This window comes from Canis lupus, chromosome 2, assembly GCF_048164855.1.
Source record: "Canis lupus baileyi chromosome 2, mCanLup2.hap1, whole genome shotgun sequence".
NCBI classification, from domain to species: Eukaryota; Metazoa; Chordata; class Mammalia; order Carnivora; family Canidae; genus Canis; species Canis lupus.
Genome location: NC_132839.1, coordinates 72,698,850 through 72,718,129, shown reverse-complemented (window position 1 = coordinate 72,718,129; position 19,280 = coordinate 72,698,850). Strand labels below are relative to the sequence as shown.

Genomic DNA, 19,280 nt, shown 5'->3' with positions numbered 1-19,280 from the left:
CAGCCCTTCAGGGTCTTGGTGTAAAGTTGTATCAACTTCAGCGGACTGTGGTGGCGCATCTATGAAATTGTAGGCAGAGTTCTGGGGACATTACATGGGGATGTGACTTCCCAAAGCCAATGACGGTGTGTTTCCAAAGGGGCTGGGACCTGGAGGGCTGAAGAGCTACAGGCAGGTGTTCAGTGCCTTTCTCTGGATAACTGTGGTGACCCCCAAGTGATCTCCTTTTGTAAACCTCCCATCTGCTATTACTCTGGGATCAAGTTCAACCTCCTATGCGTGGCATTCAGGGCCTCTGCTGCTCTAGTCTGGGCTCCCTCCGCTGACCCTGCCCTGGCTACATTGAGCTCCCGCAAGCCCCCAAATACTCGACTTTTCTGTCCTACAGCCTTCCCTGTGTCTAGAAACTTCTATTGCCTGCTCCCCTCAGCTACTTAATACACCCCTGCTACTCTCTCTCCATTGAGTGGGAATGCTGCTTCCTTTAAGACTTTCCTGATCTCATGCCAGCTCGTCCCCTCCTTGTGCCCCTGTGGTGGTATGCCCCGCCTCTGGAGGCCCTAATTCTCACTGTGCAGGGCCTGGCTGGTGTTTGCTCCTTGTCTGAGTCAACCCTAGGCTTTGGCCACATCCAGGAGCTCTGGGTAAGCTAGTGGCTCACTGGATAAGATACCTGGGAAGATATTTACTCCACTCTCCATGGCAAATGGAAACTTCTAGCAGGAGGGACAGCCTCACAATGGCAGTGCCAGGAGGGAGGCATAGAAATTGGGAAAGTAGGAGCAGTGTCTGGCCCCGCGAAAGCACACATCAGATAGAAAACCATTGCAAGTCATCAGGGAGCCCCGCCCCCAACAACCCACTGTTACCTCTGATGTGCTCTGGGCGTCAAAGTGTGAGTTATGGTGATGTTAATCATCTCCGGAAGATGTTTTACTCATTTTGTATTTACTTCTCCAAACAGGATCTCCTCAGCTCTGGGAGGTAGCCAGGCAGGGATCCGCAGCCTTATACCCAACCCCACAGTCCAGAGGAGGCACATGACCAGCCTGGGATCTCACACTTGCCAGTTTCCAGAGCAAATCACTTGGGACCCAGGTCCCTGAAGCAAAGGGCCATGGCAAGGACAAACCCTGGCCTGGGGAGGTGTTTGGGGAGGAGGTTTCTGTTCAGGGCGTGGGTGAAAGGAAATTTAAAAGGACTGTGGTTTGCAAGACAAGAAAGGCCTATCCGCAGCTGCGTCTGCTTTTTAGGGAGTGTGCCCTGAGTACCTGCCATGCCCCAGGCACTGTGCGGGCACCGGGTCTGGAAAGACGACCCTGCTCGGTGAAAATTTAGAGGGGAGACAGACACAGGTGCAGACGGTGAAGACGGGGTCTGTAGACTGTGACAGCCGGGGACAGCACAGAGGCTGTGGCCTGGCCTAGAGGGAGGCTTGTGCAGGGAGGTGGGAAGGCACACAATTAAAAATGTCAGTGTCAGGCTGTCACACCCCAGCAGAGATGGAGCTCGAGGCGACACCAGCCTCAGGAATGCTGGACCCTCCTCTCCTCGAGCCTCTCTGCGCTGGCAGTGCGTGTAGAGCGACCCCTGGTGACGGTTACAAGAATCGTTTCCTCGTTCCACAGTCCTTGGCGGCGCCCACCTTGCTCACTGCCCACATTCACGTTTGTGCAAAAGTGCCGATTGCACATTTGGTGCCCTGGCAGCAGCAAGCGAGGGCTTTCAAACACAGGTCGGGAATACAAATAATAATAATAATTATAATTATTAATAATAATAATAATAAAGCGTAGCAAAGCCACGAACACATGAGTAATGTAAAAGGAAATAGGAATGGTGAGTGGTCTTGCACAAAGGTATCAAGTCTGTTGGTTACATAATAAGACAAATACACGAGGCTTGAGATTCCATTCTATTCTGAAGAGTTGTCAGATATTACAAGCACCTCAGCACTGTGGATAGTTGGTGAAAATTGGAAACAACCTTAATGTTCAATAAGAAGGAGCTGCCTTGGTAAGTGAAGGCTTTCCTCATGTCAGAGGTTATTAGGCGGCTGTGAAACGTAAACCGTTATAGAAGAATTTGTCGGGGGATAATCCTTTGATACCATCAGAGGAGAAATGCACAGAGCAAAAATGGACATTCTGTAGAAACAGACTTTTGGAAGGATTTAAATGTCTCTGTGTAGAAGAAAGCCCAGAAGGATATATTCTAACACATGGATCATGTTTGTGTCTGGTCTGTTTTCTTCTTTTTTTCTCTTTCTTTTCTTCCTTCCTTCCTTCCTTCCTTTCTTTCTTTCTTTCTTTCTTTCTTTCTTTCTTTCTTTCTTCTTTTTTTGCTTATTTTTTTAAAATAGTTGCACATGAAAGCTAAAGTCCCGTCCAATTGGGGTTCCCTGCTCCCGTGAGTACCGAGGAGCAGGAAGGATTGACCAGACTGAGCAGAGAGGGGCGGGGAGGGGGAGAGAAAGTCAATCGGGTTCAAGACCTGAGCTCTGGTTCTGTGCTCTCATCCCGTGTGCTGTGTGGTCTTGGACAAGTCACTCTCCCACTCTGAGCAGTGATTTTGTCACTTGTGGAATGAAGCTGTGGCGGGGGGTGATGGTGGTGGTTAGGGGACAGCATCGTCTTCTAGGAGGCCCCCTCCTCGCCCTCAAGTCACCTCCCGGAGGCAGGGGTGTGTGAGTTTGATCCACGGCGGCGTCCTCAGCCCCAGAGCAGGGCCTGGCACTCAGCTGATGCCCAGGAAGTATTGTGGGGCCGCCCTGAAGTCAGCTCGGGTGTGGGAAGGAAATCCAAGCAGAATGGAACGTGCAGCAGCGCTGGCGCTCGGCAGTGGCCTCCAGGCTCTGCTTGGCCGGTTCCTTTCTCCTCCTTTCTGCCGCTCTCCTGCTGGCTCCCCCTGGAGTTCCTGTCTGTCTGTCTGTCTGTGTGTGTCTCTCTCTCTGTCTCTCTGTCTCTGTCTCTGTCTCTGTCTCTCTGTCTCTCTCTCTCTCTCTCTCTCGCCTCTTTCCAGCCGTGACCTTCAGCCCCCGCCCACAGCACCCCGTCCTGCTCATGCGGGAGGCAGGTGGAGAAAGGCAAGAGGCGGCTGGGTGGCTGGGCGGCCCGGCACCCACGGTGCGATGCTGGTGCCCAGGCGCCCCTGGCTTCCGTTGCTTTGCGGCGAGGTCCTGCTTCGTGACTGTTAAAAGCCTCTGGGTGGTTCTAAGGTGCAGCCAGGGGTGGGAATCCTAGTCTGTGAGGATGCTGGACGTGCCATGGACCAGCCCACAGACAGCGGGAGGTCCCAAACTCGGAGCGTGAGGGGGAGATGCTTGAGGAGGGAATGGACTTAACGTGGGGGCGGCCAGGGAAGGCCTTGCTGAGGCTGAGCCCAGAGGGGAGCAGGTCGGCTGGGCAGAGGAGCAGAAGGAGAGGCCGGCAGCAGGCTCTGGGGGTGTGGGGCTCTGACACAGGGCAGGAGCCGGGTCCCCTTAAGGAGCAGAATGAGGGTGGGGGCGGCGCCGCTGGGCAGGGGTTTTCTCTTTCTGCGCAGTGGGAAGCACGGAAAGTTGGAGACAAGACAACAGTCTGTTCCTGTTTCTGTTTCAGGGGGATTGCTCTCATGCTGGGGAAGGGGTGAAAGGGAGGGGGGAGAGAGAGGTGCAGGCCAACCACATCCTTCCTAGGAAGACGTGCCAGCCAGGCAGAAGGAAGAGCATATGCGGAGGTGCAGAGGCAGGCGAGAACCAGGGTCAGGACGGGCAGGGAGGCTGCTGCCGTGAGCAGAAACCAGAGTGAGGAGCATCAGGGGCACCCCTGACAGCTGGTGGATGGTCCTACCGCACCTGACCGCAGCCCTGAACCCATCCTTACAAGGGAGGCCCTGTAGGTGGGAGAGTGCATGCCGGAGGAGGGGGGCTCCCTGGCACTGTGAGCAGGATGTGGGGGGGGCGAAGAGGGGGGCCCAGCTGGGAGTCCATGCAGGGCTCTGCTGAGAACAGGTGAGGACCTGGGGGGCAGTGACAAAGGGACCGGTGTTATCTGTTCACTCGTACTTCCCCTTCACCTAGAATAGCATCTGACACAGTCGGAGCCTAATAAGTGCTTGCTGAATAGGTGCTGAGCACCCATCTTTCTGCAGGTTCTGCCTATATGTATCTATCAAACATTTATTAAGCACCTACGGTGTGGCAGACTCAGGTGGGGGTGCAGACCAGGTGAAGCCAAGTTGACAGCTCAAAGGACTCGTGGTCTAGTGGGGGAGGCAGTGGGGAAGCAAATAGCATCCATTCAAACCTGGCTAGAAGTAGCAGGGGGACAGTGGAAAGCTGGAGGGAACTTGTCCCCCCCCTTGTGGACAGGGCGGGCGGTGGGGGGTCAGAGCTGGGCTCTCTCTAAATACTGCCCTGCAGGGTGGGTGCTGGCTTGGGAAGCTCCTCCCTGCACACTTGGCTTGCCTTTTGGGAGAGGCCGAGGGGTGAGGGTGCTGCCCAGGGACACCCAGCTGCAGCATCTGGGACTTGTTGACAGTTGAAGGACGGGTCCGCCCAGAGCCCCTGGGCAAGTGCCTGCTCCTGCTGTGTGGGACGCAGAGGGACCTTTTGCACGGGAAGGAGAGGGGCCTGGGAGACTTTGGTGCTGCTCGGGGAGTGGGGGGGCAAGCTCGGGGAGTGGACAGACAAGCTCCTCTGCTGCACCTGGCTGTCTGCTAGCAGGAGGGGGTTTGGTCCGCGGGACCCAGAGCACAAGGCCAGGGGGGTGGGCCACGTGCCCTCTGCTCTCCTCAGCAGGGGCAGGGACATGGCTTCCCACTGGAGTCCCTGGGATGGCCTTGGAGGGACCTCTCCCACTGTGGGGACACTCATGGCTCTCCTCCTGTGTCTTCCTCAAGGTCACTCTGAGCCGAATCCAGGATGAGCCACTGTCCCTGCCCAGGGAGGACGCACCGGATGCTCCCAAAAGGCAAGAGCCGCAGGCCACCCTCGGCTCCACCAGTGCCCCTGGACCGAGAGGCTCAGCAGGTATGTGGGGTGCCTGTAGGGTCGCCCACTGATGGGCCAGCTCCCCTAGGATGTGCCAGTGTGTCCGGGGGTGGGGGGTTACTGCTCTACAGACAGGAAGCTGAAGCTCAGAGAGGTAGTGTCGCTTGCTTGATGTCACACAGCCAGAAGAGGTGGGATTAGAGTCTGCGATGTCCAGGACAACATCCTTGACTTGGGCTCAACCAGACATTTAGGCTCATTCCTTCAGCCTTCAGGAGGGGGCCGGCTAGGCGACGCTGGTGCCAGCACCGGGCAGCAGGGGTCTCAGGAGGAGGAGTCTTTGCAGAAGACCATGGAATGACTATCCTATCGCCAGCCAACCACTCGACAGCTCAGATGTGAGATAGGTGCAAGGTCTGGGAGCTGCTGGGCTAAGGAGCCCCTTGTCCCTAACTTGTCCCTAATGGGGACCAATGTCTCTGATCACAGTCTCAGACTGGGCTTCTAAATGCCCTGCTGCAAAGCCACTGTACTTGGGGAGCCTCAAAGCCACCATGTCCCACTGTGGTTATTTGCAGTCTTCCCAGGCCAGATGGGGTTACAGATGAGGGGGTTATTTATACCCAGGGGTGCCACTGACCTGCACAGCTGCCGTCCCTTTCTATCCTATTTCTGGGGAGCAGAGCTGGCAAATCAATGGTCAAATTTGTCCTCAGAGAAGAAGGAGGGGCCTGTCTGGTAGTGAAGCCGAGGCCCGGCTCCTTTATCTGCACGCCAGCCTTGTGGGGTTGGGAGCAGGGGATTATGACCCTGTGTGACCATGAGGGTGCCCGGGTTGATGGAAGTATGATGGGTTTTGTCACCTGCATGAGCTTCATGGTCAACCAACGTGGCTTCCAGGCCCAATCTGCTGCTTGTCAGCAGACAGTCATTCCCATCTCCAAGCCTTGGTTTCCTTCCCTGGCAAGTGGTGGTGATCATCAGGCCACCTCTGGCTCAAAGGACTTGAGTCAGTGAGCAGCGCCAGGTCATCCCAAGAGCAGGTGGCTTAGTCGCTAGTGGCAGTTGTGACAAAACTGCTAGGAGGGTCTCTTTAACTGCTGGGGTCCTCTTGCCTTCCAGGCCAGCCCTCTGAGGGATGCTGCTCCTGGGGATGCGTTGGAGCAGGACAAGGCCCTCTGGTTGTGGTGCCAGGCCTGGAGACCAGAGACGGGTCCCTGGAAGACGTCACAGGATCTGACTGTGGACGGGTGAGGCCAGAGGCTTTCTGCACGCCCAGGGTGCCAGCCAGGTCTGATCAGCCCTACTGCGTGTGGAAGGTGGGAGAAGGGGCTGCAGAAGTGTTTGGAAGGACATTCTGGAAATAACTGAGAAAGAGACTTGGGAAGACTGAATGTAACACCCTGAGACCTAGATGGGGAGTGAGTGGGCAGGTGGGGAGCCCACAACCGCGTGTCCAGGCCCAGCTGTCCCATCACATATCTGTGCACACACAGATATGCAGAGGATATGAGAGGAGGGTGGGGGCACAGTAAAAGGGATACAATCAGTGCAGTGACATGGCCAGGGGGCTTCTTGAGGAACTAATATCTGAGCGGAGATGTGAATGGATGGGGAGTGAGCCATGAAGGGATCTGGAGAAGGATATTCTGGGTAGAGGGAAGAGCAGGTACAAAGGCCCTGGGGTGGTATCAGGCTCGGCATGTTGGGGAGGCCTATATGGCTGGGTGGGGGAGCATCAGGAGATGAGGTCAGAGAGGTGTGGGGCTAAGTGGAGGAAGGGGCTGCTTCATATCTTCTCTTCTGTTCCCGTCCTTAGCCGACTCCGGCTGAACCCAGCATGGATGAACAGGCTCTCCTCCTCATCTGCGGCTGCCCCTCCGGACAGTACAGGGACAGCTCACTCCTTCCCGTGGAGCTGGCCTGGATTTCAGAGCAGAGGCTAGCAGCCGCCCAGGCCCAGGGATCCTTTCTCCTGGTGCAGACGTCCACACTCCCTCCCTGGGGGCCAGCCGGGGACCCCCCTTCCCTGCTGCTGCCACTGCTGCTCCAAGAGACTTCGCCACAAGAATCCCAAATGGAGCAGGTGCTGGATGCCAGGTCATCGCCTGCTCCCAGAGCCTCAGGACAACCAGGTCGAGATCGTTACTGGGAAAAGAGCCACAAAGCCTCGGTCTGCCAGGAGTCCCCACAGACTGCAAGTCAGCGATTTCCCAGGAGAGGGCCCAGAGATCTAAAAGACCCTTGGAAGGAGGGAGGAGGACCAGAGTGGAGAACCGAGGAGCAGGGGGTGAGGAAGGCTGCGGGCAGGAAGGAGGAAGACCTCGGTGGCAAGAGTAAGCTAAGTCAGGAAAGCGGAGAAAACCCGAGCTTGTGGGCTGGTGTTGGAGCCCCAGAGGGCGTGCTGATCGAGAACGGGGCTTTAGAAACCCAGGCCTCTGCCTCCTGCCCCGGGCCCGGGCCACAGTCCCCATTGCCTCTTCTGCAGGAGGAGGCCTCAATGTCAACCAAGGGACCCACAGCCCTGAGTGGGAGGGGGAGGGAGGGAGGGCTTTCATCAGAGGAGGAGGAGAAGGAGAAAGAGCACCCCACAGCCAGGGCCCTTGGTGCCCAGAGGCCGTCTCCAGCAGGTGCTCAGCTCCTTGCAGGGCTGGCCAAGGAAGAAACTCTTGCGTGGTCTGGAAATGCTCTGCATCTGCAAGAGGAAAGCGCTGGAGATGAAGGGCAAGAAGAGGAGGAGGAGTCATGGCCTCTAGAAGGGTCCAGTCTGGGCCACAGCGACATCCCGGAGAAGCCTGGTCCCATGGAATGTGCAGGCCGCGATACACTCTTCCCAGCGGCAGAGGGAGGTCTGACACTGTCCCCCAGATTGGCCTTTTCACCCAAGGGGACCGAGCCCATCAGTAGCCCGTGGGTGCTGAGCAAAGGATCTGGCGGTTCTGAGCTCAGAATAGATGAATTTGAAAAGGAGATGGAAGCTTGTTTCCAGCAACTCTCCATCCTGGAGCTTGGGGGCGGGGGACGGTGGCAGCAAGCCTCCAGGCTGGCGGGGGAGAGCAGGAGCGTGGCTCTGAAATGGCACAGCTGCCAGGGGAACGCTTACTCCCGGCAGGGTTTGGGCAACCAGGGCTTGGAGATGTGTTTGGCCAGGGAAGTCAAACCCGGGGAGACTAGAGCAGGGGGTAGACCAGGAGAGATGGAGGCCGTGGGAGCCAGCGCGGGCCTTCCAGGGATGGTGACCGATTTGGATCACGTGAGTCCGGGCCCAGAGTGGCCCTCGGAGCTGGGCCGGAACCAGGCACCGAGAGCCTTTGAGAGACAGAGGAGGAGGTTTCATCAGCTCATTTCTGGACTGAAGAAAGAGAGAAGCCAATTTTTACATGACAACGCTGAGCTTCGGGCTGACCGAGAGAGATGCCATAGAAAACTGTGCGTCCTCGAAAAAGAGAGGGACAGGAATGTGACAAGGATAGCCACGCTCGAACGGGAAAACAGCATGCTGTTAGGGGACATCACTGACTTTAAGGGGGAGCTGGACCAAAGTTGGCAGGTCATCTCTGACCTGGAAGACTGCAATGTGAAAAGTTACGGCAAGATTTCTGACCTCGAAGAGGAGAACGAGAAGCTGAAAGGGCACCTGGCCCAGCTCCAGAAAGCCGCACTGGAGAGCGTCAGAAAATCCAAAGGTGTGATGGAGCACATCACCCTGGAAAACCGGGAGCTCAAGGCACTGATCTCGGAGCTCGGGGTCAGCCACGAAGAGCTGATGAAGGGCGTGGTGCTGGGGATAGAAGACTCGGTCCGGGCCTTCAGGGGGGAACATGCCCACCTTCTGCGCAGGGTCTGCGTCCTGGAGACGGAGGTCGCGTTGGGGGCGAGCACAGCCGTGGGTCGCTCGGTAGGAGCAGAGGAGGGTCTGCAGGGGGAAGGCAAGATGCCCGGGGACAAGGGGAACGCTGTGGACAGGGGGGTGCAGGTGACTCCACTTTCTGGGCAACTGACTCCAAGAGCCCACGGGCCGCCCTTGGTGGCGAAATCAGGTGTGGCCGGCCGGTGGATGGGGCCTGCCTTAGGCACGGAGAATTCCAGATACGATGCCAACTCTGCAGCTCCGTCCTTGGCCTGGGGAAGCGCCGAAGTGTCCTGTGCCCCGCACGGAAGCATCAGTGGAGCAGGAGCAAAGGAAGCACATTTGGGAGAGGAGGAGAAGAGACCACGGTGCCCTACAGACCCAGGGCGAGCTCCGAGGGCCCTGAGCCATGGCCCCCAGGTAGGCTCATCACACAGAGCGGCTTCCTCGGCATCTCGCTAACTTTCTAGAGTGCTGACCACCCGCTTTCCTCCTTCCTCCGGCAGCCCTTGGAGGACGTCCGTCATCATCCCCACTAAGTAAGAGGCAGTCATGTGGCAGGAGGGAGGGGGCTGGCACGGCCACCTGGGCCGTCCCTTCCTGCCCACAACCTGAGATGCAAACCTGCCCCTCCTCTTAGCCTGTTCCCATGGGTATCAGGTGGGACTGCGGTCCGCGTGGTGTTGATGCTGCAAGATCAGAGCTCGTGTTTTCAGATCCAGGGGTTTGTCAAGCAGTCCAGGTCCTAACTCTGTGCATTGCATCTCTCTCTCTCTCTCTCTCTCACTCTCTCTCTCTCCGCCCCCTTTGAAAGATATTACTGACATATAACATTGTATAAGCCTAAGGTGTACCACGTGTTGACTTGGCACATTTATGTATTTCAATATGATGACACCGTAGGTTGGCCAACACCTCAATTAAACTCCACATTGGGTCCCGAAAGGGACAATGGAAAGAGCAAAGACCTTAGGATGTAATTGGAGGTCGAAGCCAGCTCTGCACTTAGCACATCTGTGATTTGGCCAAGACACGGGGTTTCCTGCGTCACTGTCACACGTGCGGAGGGTACCCGATGTTCAGGAATCCCAGGATGAAATGTTCGTGATATTCTCACGGGGTCTTGCATGTCTGAAAGACATTTAGTGTCGAGTCCTTTGTATCCACTCATGTTCATTCTTTCCCTCTCCCGGTAGCAATTTTATCAATCGCTTCAGAGGATCTCTTTGGGTTTTGTCCATTTTCCTCATTGTATGTCTGTATTTTATTTCCCTGGATTCTGTTTATACCTTCATTGTTCGCTTTCTTTCACTCACTTTTTGGTTGGCTGTCCTTTTTTCTTGCTTCTCGTGTTGGAAGCTTAAATCATTGATGTTCAGCTGTTCTTCTTTTGTGATCTGTGCGCTCCCATCTACGCATTTCTCTCTGAGCACGGTTTCAACTACGTCCCGCACATTTTGATGTGTTGTGCTTTTATGTCCGTTCACTTCAAAGGACTTTCCAGCTTCCATTTGTGTGTCTCTCCTTGCCCATGGGTTATGTGGAAGTGTGTTGCTGAATTTCCAAGCACCTGCCAAATTTTGTAGTTCTAGTTTTGTTTCTGATTTGTAGTTTTATTTCACTGTTGTCAGAAAACGTATACTATGCTATTTTAGTTTTTTTAAATGTGAGATTTGTTCTATTGACCAGGTTATGGTCTATTTGGGTAAATATCCTGCAGGTCCTTGTAAAGAATAAATAGTTGGCCGTTGTTGAGTATAAGGATTGGGCCAAGCTGGTTAATTGTGCCGATCAGATCTTCTGTATCTTTACCAACAGGCCATCTATTCACGTTGTTCTTTACCCAGTTATGTTTACAATCTCTGAGTGTGCATTTGTGTATTTCTTCTTTTGGTTATGTTACTTTTGATTCATGTATCTGGAAGTTATTTATGAGACACATGCAGACTTACAATTATGTTTTACTGACTTGACTCTTTGATCGTGATGAAATGTCCCTCATTACCTCTCACACTTCTTGCCCAAATTGCACTTTGTCTGATATTGAAGTGATCACACCAGTTTTGTTCCCTTTGTGTTTTCATGGAATCCAACTTCTTTTATACCATCTACCCTTTTGCGTTCAACTTATGGGCATCTTTATATTGAAAGTGTGTTTCTTTGAAACAGCATGTGGTTGGTTTACTTGGCTGAATTTTACAACCTCTGCTTTGCAGTTGAGGTGTTTGGTTCATGTACATTTTGTACACGTGATGATAGAATTAAGTGTTTGTCTCCCTTCGTACTATATGTTTTCTTTGTTCTGTTCTATTTCTCCTTTCTTGCCTTTGTTTTTGGTATAAATAAATATTTTCTATTATTCCTTTTTCTGCTCCATTAGCTCATTCTGCTATACATTTTAGTATCATTCCCTCAGTGCTTACCCTAGAGATTTCAAAATGTACCTATTAATTATTTAAATGTACCTTAAATTAGTGCTTTTACCATGTAATATGGAAATTCCAAATACATTAATAATTATCAATAAATAATGCAAAAATTTTAATAGTTTATCCTCACTCTTTCTTCTTTTCCTCATCTTTGTCATACATATTACATCTATATATGATAAACTTCATAAGGCATTGTTACTATTGTTATTCCAAACAGGCAATGATCTTCTGCATTTATCCAGATCTCCTCTTGCTCCTGAGCTGTGCATTCTTGCTCCCACCCCTGGGGATCTGTTTTCCTTCTGCCTAAAGAGCTTTGCCATTTCTCATAGTAAGGATCTGCTGGTGATGAATTCTCTCATATTTCTTTTTATGAAAACAAACTTCAACTTCTATTTTTAAGAGATTTTTTCCCCCTGGCTAGATTCAGAATTTTAGGTAGGCAGGTATTTCCCCCTCTTTTGGCACTTTGCAGATCTCATTGCGTTTACCTTCTGGCTCCCATAGTTTCTGTTCAAAATTGGTTGTTTTTATCATGATTGTTTTGTTTGGTTTTGTTTTCATGAAATAAGTATGTTATTTTATCTCTGACTGCTTTTAAGATTCCCTTCTTATCTTTGGTTTTTGGCAATTTGACTGTGATGTGCCTGGTGTGATTTTATTTGTATTGATCCTGCTTGGATTTTTCTGAGCTTCTTAAAATTGTGTATTCAAGTCTTGTATCATATTTGGAGAATTTTTTGTCATTATTTATTCAGATATTTTGTTCTGTCCTATTTTTCTCTTGTTTCCTAGAATCTAGACTTTTTGATTATATCCCACATCTTTTGAAACTTTTTTCTCCTTTTTTTCATCTTTGTGCATTAGTTTGAATTGTCTATCAACCTGTTGTTTAGTTCGCTAATTCTGTTCTGTTGTCTTATCTGCTGATAATTCCATCCAATGAGTTCTGAATTTCATTTGTTATCTTTTGTGGCTCTAGAATATCCATTTTATCCTTTCTAAGAGATTCGGATTCTTTATTGAAATACTCTGTCTTTTCACTCACTTTGTTGATCTTTCCTATATTTTTAAAAATATATAATCAGGGTTGTTTTGAAGGTCTTGTCTGCTAATGCCAATATCTGTATTATCCCTGGGTCTGTTTTTATTGGCTGTTTTATTTCTTGGTTAAGTCCCATTTTCCAGCTTCTTCACATGTCCAGTAATTAAAAAAAAAATTCTATGTTGGACATCATATAGATATGTTGCAGAGACTCCTGGTTATTATCTCCACCAGAGAATGCTGAGTGCCTTTTGTTCTGGCAGGTAGTGGAATAATCAGCAGATGGTATCATTCCTGTGCAGGGATATGTTAGTTTTGGCCTAGTCCTAGAGTTTGATTTTCCTCCTAAAGTGTGGACCTTGCTTCCAGGGCATGGTCTTTCCATGACAGCGGCTGACTCCCCTGAGCATTCACTGAGGACACCCAATTTGGGCTCAGCCAGAAATCTGCCATCTTGGCAGCAGTGGGTGACCTCTGAAGTCTCTTCAGCAATAGGTAGGCCAGCTTCTCTTCGCTTAGGAATCCGAGTCCTGCACTGTGCTGCCCAGCTTAGGACTCAGCCAAGGAGCCAAGGGGGCATTTCTAGGGCAGTACCTGGCTCTCTCCTTTCTGTTATTTTGTTCCACAGACCCAGATATCAGAGCACCTCTGAATTCCAGCCTTTGAGTCCCCCATCTAGCAGGAACACCACTCGCAGTTTGGGTTCCACTTCTGACCCATGGTTTGGGAAAATGCTCCAGAGAGAAATCGAGGAAGAATGTGGAGCTCAACTTGATGTGCATTCCTTTCCTCAAGGACTATGGCCCTGCCTTGGCTGCCATTCAGTGTTTGCAAAGAATTGTGCATTTCTCCATATTTTATTATTGTCCAATCTCAGCTAGTCAGACCTAGTAGAAACTGGACTTTGAGGAGAGGAATACTGAGCTGAGCATTTCAAGGTGGGAAGGGGGTGGTGGATGAAGAGCTTTTCAGGCAGAGAGGGAAGCACATGGCCAGGTCCTGAGCCTGGTTTGTTGGAAAAATAGAAAGTAGCCAGTGTGTTGGGATCACATGGGCAAGGGTAGGGTATGTTGTGAGATGAGGTAGGGCTCAGATGGCCTATAGGTCCCAGTTATGACCCCATCTAAATGCAGCAAGGGGGCTTTTAAATAGGAGAACAACATGGTTCAATTTCTTTTGTAAAAAGATCACTGTCTCCTGTGAGGAAAAGGGCTGGAGGAGGGTGCAGAGGAACAGTCAAAACAACTTTACAGTCAAGGGATAATGCCAAGGGATGAAGCCAGAGTGGAGGAATTTGGAACTAAAAGAAGGGAGGATTCCAGATAAAAACCAGGGTTCAAAGAAATGAGGTTTGTTGATGACAGGAGGCAGAAACAAGAAAGCTTCCCCTTTCCATCATCCCAAGTCACAAACTTGATCATGTTGCTATTTTACTTAAAATCCTTCTGTCTCTTCCTCTTGTACATAATGTGAAATCCATCCCAATTCCGTCTGGTGAATTCTAATCCAGGCCCAGGGAGCCTTAGCTATTGCTGTTTACGTCCCACCCTCCTCCACCCATCGGCATCCTTGTCTGCTCCCCCTCTACCCCAGTGTTCTCCTGGGAACTGCAGCTCATCCTTGGGGCCTCCTTTTACAGGGCAGCTCCTCCCAGGCTTGCTGGATGGGCTCAGTGCAGAGATGTGACGCCATTTCCATAGCTTGTCATTGATCATGGTGGGAACATTTACACCATGGGAATCAGCAAATGGTACAGATTCTGGTGCTCATCCACCAGCCCAGAGAGCAGTTGTGATACATTTGCCACCCACCACCCCCATGGCCATGGATGCCTGGTTTAGTGCCTTCCAGCTTCCCCTCACCATGCTGTGCCGAGCTACTTATTTCTCTGTCAATGTTCCCCACCAGATAGAATTCCCTGAGGTCCATATGCACCATGTCTCTCAGCCCAGGTGGAGCGTGTGGCCAGAGCCTGTGCCAATCATGCGTGTTTGGGAGCAAGTGGATTATGGGGCCGTTCACAAGACCATTGGGTGGTCCCATGGGGCAGGCAGGGCTGGCCCTCATCCCATATGTTCATTCTCTTTAGAAATGTACTAGGGGTACTCTCTTAGGATCTTTGGGGCAAACTCTTCATCTAAGTCACTGGGGAGGGGATGCAGTGAAGACACCAAACTTCCCAGAAAGGCCAACTTGTTTTGCAAGTCTTAGAGCTGGATTTCATGAAACCATCCGGAGCACCCATCTGTTCTTGACAGCGCCCGGCCTGTGTATCTCAGGCCCACGCTCTGTGAATTTCTATTAATTAGAAGAAAGCCACATTCTGCTCTCGGATTTCTTTACTAACGAGGAGGAGGCCTCTTCAGCCGCGAAGCACGTTGATTCTGTCCTCACACCATCCTCTCTCTCCTCTCCCAGCAGAATGGCTCAGGCCCCACCTCCCGGCTCACACCTAGGCCAAGAGCACAAGCAGAGATGACTTTCACAGGCCTCAAATTCCCAAGCAGCTGCTTTAAATGAAGGATGGTTTGCCATAGCAGAGGAAGGGAATCTGAGAAGCCTCTGAGCTTCTGGGCTCCGAAAACCAGAGCCCAGAGCCTGAGGATTAGCAGTACTGCTCCTTTGTAGGCCACCTTAGCATATGAATTGGTTGTTTAATGATTCTCAGGCCCTGGCTGCAGAAACTCCCCCTCTGCTAATCCCAGGGAAGAACTCAGAGGTCTGTCCCCGAGTCATCTGTGGAAGGGTGTTTATGACAGCTCCAATTACAGCAGCGAAGTTTTAGAATGACCTGAGCATTCAGCATGCCACAGAATGCTCCATGTATGCTAACAACGGTGTTTTCAACATTATTTTGCAATATGGAAAAATGTTCCTGACATGGTATTGAGGGATAAAAACTGGATACCAAAGATATAAATTATATGTTAAATGTTATATAGAGAAAATACATGTGTGTACGTATGTGTATATATGCACGCCTGTGTGCAAGTGTGTATAGAAGTTATTAAAAAATAGAACTTTAGAATACAGAACCACTGGGGGCAGTAACATCACTCCTATTTAACCACCCCTCCCAAAGTGCCAAATCACTTCTCCTTCCCATCTTTCCACCTCCCAGAAATTCCCCATGACATCCATATGAAACCCACTCATGTCTGACCCAAAAAGAGTGAGTGACTATTTTTAACTGATTTAAGAAAAATGCTCAGGGGAAAATGCAATATCTTCTGTTTTATATAAACAGATCATGCTTTAATGTAATAAGCATCTCATAATTGGATTTGAACCTTAAGTTCCATTCATTATACTTTTTTTAGCAGAGTGGTGACCGAAATCTATTGAAACAGATTCTAGAATGCCATGCCATTTTGCATATTTTTGAAAATATGTGCCAAAGATATATATATCTGAATATATATATATATATCTGAAAATCACATTCTAGACTGTTATTCTACGATTCCCCAGACCCTCCCCAACACCAACACACTCAAAAAAGCCAACATGGGCCACATGCTCACACGTGCCCATACATAAGGGCATAGCAAAGAGACTGGAAAAAATATACGGATAATAACAACAATTATTCTGGCTACTAGGATTTGGGGTGACTTATTTCTGTAACTTTATTTTCTAGAATTTTTGACTTGAGAAAAAAATGTAAGGTGAAAAAAATTAAGAAGGAAAATGGGTCCTCTGGTTTGCTAAGGCAAATTACTTGCAAAATAAGGTAACCTAAGCGTTTCATTTCGATCGGTGATTTCCACAGCTGCAGGACCTGGAGGTGGACACCCCCAGGGAGGACCTGAGGCTGCAAGTCCAGCAGCTCCGGCACCAGGGGCTGACCCTGCAATGTCAGCTCAGAGACCTGACGTCAGCCTACCGGGAAGCCACCTGCCTCCGGGACCAGCTCAAGAGCGAGGTAGGCTGGAGCCACACTTCCTTTCCCGCCTAATGAAATGTTCCCACACTCCAGGGAGTTGTGAGAATGGAAAAAAGAATCAGGCAAGCTCTCACCATTCCCTGCGATTTGGTAGTATTTATTAGATTTCCAAAGTAAAGAGCAGTATGGGGAAAGAAGGGAGGCTTGTAATCCCTCCCCTCAGCTAAATTCTCTTCCATCTGAAGGTAAGGAATACATGTGGATTTTCTAGAAAGTCTAACTAGTTTTCAAATGTTACATAAATAAAAGTCCTTCCTCTGTAGGAGTGAAGTGAGTGTGATTTTATCAAAGGGCAGAAAGATCCTTGTAGATTTGAGAAAGTGTCCATTACCTTATCTGTGATGATGTAGACGTGAACTTTCGTGGGTGATAAAATTGCACAGAACATAGTGAACACAGTAAGAGTAGAACTAGAGATATCTGAATAAGGTTGGTAGATTGTACCAATAAAATTGATATTATAGAGTTGTAATATACTATAGTTTTGCAAAATGTTCCCCTTGGGGGAAACAGGGCAAAGGATACAAGGGATTTCTTTGTGTCATTTCTTACAACTACATGTAGATCTAGATTTATCTCATTTTTTAAATGCAAAAAAAAAGAAGAAGAATCCCTTCTCCCTTTGACCCCAACCCCTTCTGAGCTCCAGCATTTTTTTCAAGCCTATCTACTCACATTCAGTGTATCTGTGGATGTGTATGCATATTTGAAGTTATACCATACAAAAATATTCTGCATCTTGATTTTCTTATTTAAAAAGATTTTTTTTTTATGATTTTATTTATTCAGGACACCTGGGTGGCTCAGTGGTTGAGCATCTGCCTTTGACTCAGGTCGTGATCCGGGGGTCCTGGGATCAAGTTCCTCACTGGGCTCCCTGCAGGGAGCCTGCCTGTGTCTCTGCCGGTGTCTCTGCCTCTCTCTGTGTCTCTCATGAACATAAAAAAACCAAAGATTTTATTTATTCATTTAAGAGAGAGAGAAAGAGCTAAAGAGAACATAAGTGGAGAGAGGGAGAAAGAGGTTCTCTGCAAGCAGGGAACCGCATGCGGGGCTCAATCCCAAGACCCCGGGATCATAACCTGAGCCAAAGGCAGACACTTCACCAACTGAGCCACTGAAGGACCCTGTTGATTTTCTCATTTAACAGAAAATCTTGATGTTTCCATATCAACACATACAAACTGACCTCATTTTAAAAAAATCTTCCTATTATTTTTTCATAAGGCCAAAACATAACTTACTTAATCAATTCTTTGTGAAAATCCAAATTGTTTCTGTTTCTTTCTCTCTCTCTTTTTTTAAGATTTTATTTACTTATTTATTCATGAGAGAGAGAGGCAGAGACCTAGGCAGAGGGAGAAGCAGGCTCCATGCAGGGAGCCCGGTGTGGGACTCGATCCAGGATCCTGGGATCACACCCTAAGCCAAAAGCAGATGTTCGATAGCTAAGCCACCCAGGCATCCCTTTTATTTATTTATTTATTTATTTATTTATTTATTTATTTATTTATTTATTTTTAAAGATTATTGCTTCTGTTTCTTTGCTTTATAAACAAAGCTTAGTGAACATTTCTATGTCTCTGTATTGGGATATGTTTCTGCTACATAGTCAAAGGGTAAAATTCTAGAAAATAATTACTGGGTCAAAGGATATGTGTGTAATTAACTTTGATACATAACGGCAAATAACCCTCCAGAGTGGCTGCATCATTTATGCTTCCTCCGGGAATAAATGAGTGTACATGTTTGCCTGTGCTTGTTACCCTGAATGTTATCACATTTTACATGTTTTTGACAAGCTGATGGATGAAAACTACACCACCAACATTGTGATGTAATCTCTGGCTCCCTTCCCGTGCATTCTTTGTATAATCAGATGCACTATACTTAAGAGTTTCATGTCTGTGTTGCTTTCTAGACTTTGTGCCCAATATTTTTTTGCCTATGTGGTAGTCTTTTAAGTGGATATGATTTTCATTCACCTGTTGTTGGATCTGGGGTCATTTCCATTAATTTATATATTATTTTTTATGGGATTACTGATCCAGAGTGGAGGTAGTGTTGATTCTGAATACATATTGCAGAGTGCCTTCCCAGTGCTGGCACCCCCTTCCAAAGCCCAGGCAGTGAACAGGGAATGTTCCTCACCATGCCCTCAGCCAGCAAGGGGCTGTTAGGACTTTTTTCTCCTGTCTGTCACTGATTTGTGAAAAATATAACTCCAGTTGCACGTTAGGGCTTTTTATCATACCCAATATCTTCTGAAATCTGCTTTTCGTTATTTTCAATGTTTTTTCTTTCTTTCTGTTCTTCAGTTTGGATATTTCTTTCTAATCCATCTTCCAGTTAATACTCTCCAGGGGAGTCAGATTTACTTATAAACTCATTGTTTTTGTTCTTGATTTCAGGTAATGTATTTTGCAGTCCTAGAATTTCCACTTGGCTCTTTTTTAAAGAGATTTTATTTACTTATTAGAGAGAGAGAGAGCAAGAGAGAGAGAGAAAGAACACACACACAAGTAGGGGCAGGGACAAAGGGAGAGGGAGAAGCAGGCTCCCCACTGAGCAGAGAGCCCCATGCAGGGCCTTATCCCAGGACCCCCAGATCACGACATGAGCCAAAGGTAGATCCTTCACTGACTGAGCCATGAGCCACCCACGCATCCCTCCATTTGGTTCTTTTTTCATTTTCATTTTATTTTACTTTTTTTTTTTTTTTTAGATTGAGAGCAAGTGAGAACATAAGTGGGGGTGGAGTGAAGCAGAGGGAGAGAGAGAGAATCTCAAGCAGACTCCTTGCTGACATGGAGCCCAATGTGCGGCTCAGTCTCACGACCCTGAGATCATGACCTGAGCCAAAATCAAGAGTCAGACACTTAACCAACTGAGCCAGCTAGGCAATTCCCACAGCTTGCCATTTGGTTCTTTTTTTATAGGTTTCCATTCTCTGATGAAATTCTTGTAATATAATAAGGGAGCATATCAACCATAGTTACATGAAGGCCAGTCTCCGATAGCTCCGTTCTCCATTC

General features: G+C 49.2%; 1 protein-coding gene across 7 annotated transcripts in view; it reads left to right on the top strand.

Moving 5' to 3' along the window:
* Positions 1-19,280, top strand: part of C2H4orf50 (chromosome 2 C4orf50 homolog) — a 113,684-nt gene that overhangs the window by 15,680 nt on the left and 78,724 nt on the right. For all 7 annotated transcript variants that reach the window (XM_072806565.1, XM_072806577.1, XM_072806555.1 and 4 more), the window contains 4 exons: positions 4,882-5,011; positions 6,095-6,222; positions 6,792-9,242; positions 16,072-16,224. In XM_072806565.1, coding sequence (XP_072662666.1) covers positions 4,882-5,011; positions 6,095-6,222; positions 6,792-9,242; positions 16,072-16,224 — 2,862 coding nt within the window. The remainder of the gene's footprint in view (positions 1-4,881; positions 5,012-6,094; positions 6,223-6,791; positions 9,243-16,071; positions 16,225-19,280) is intronic.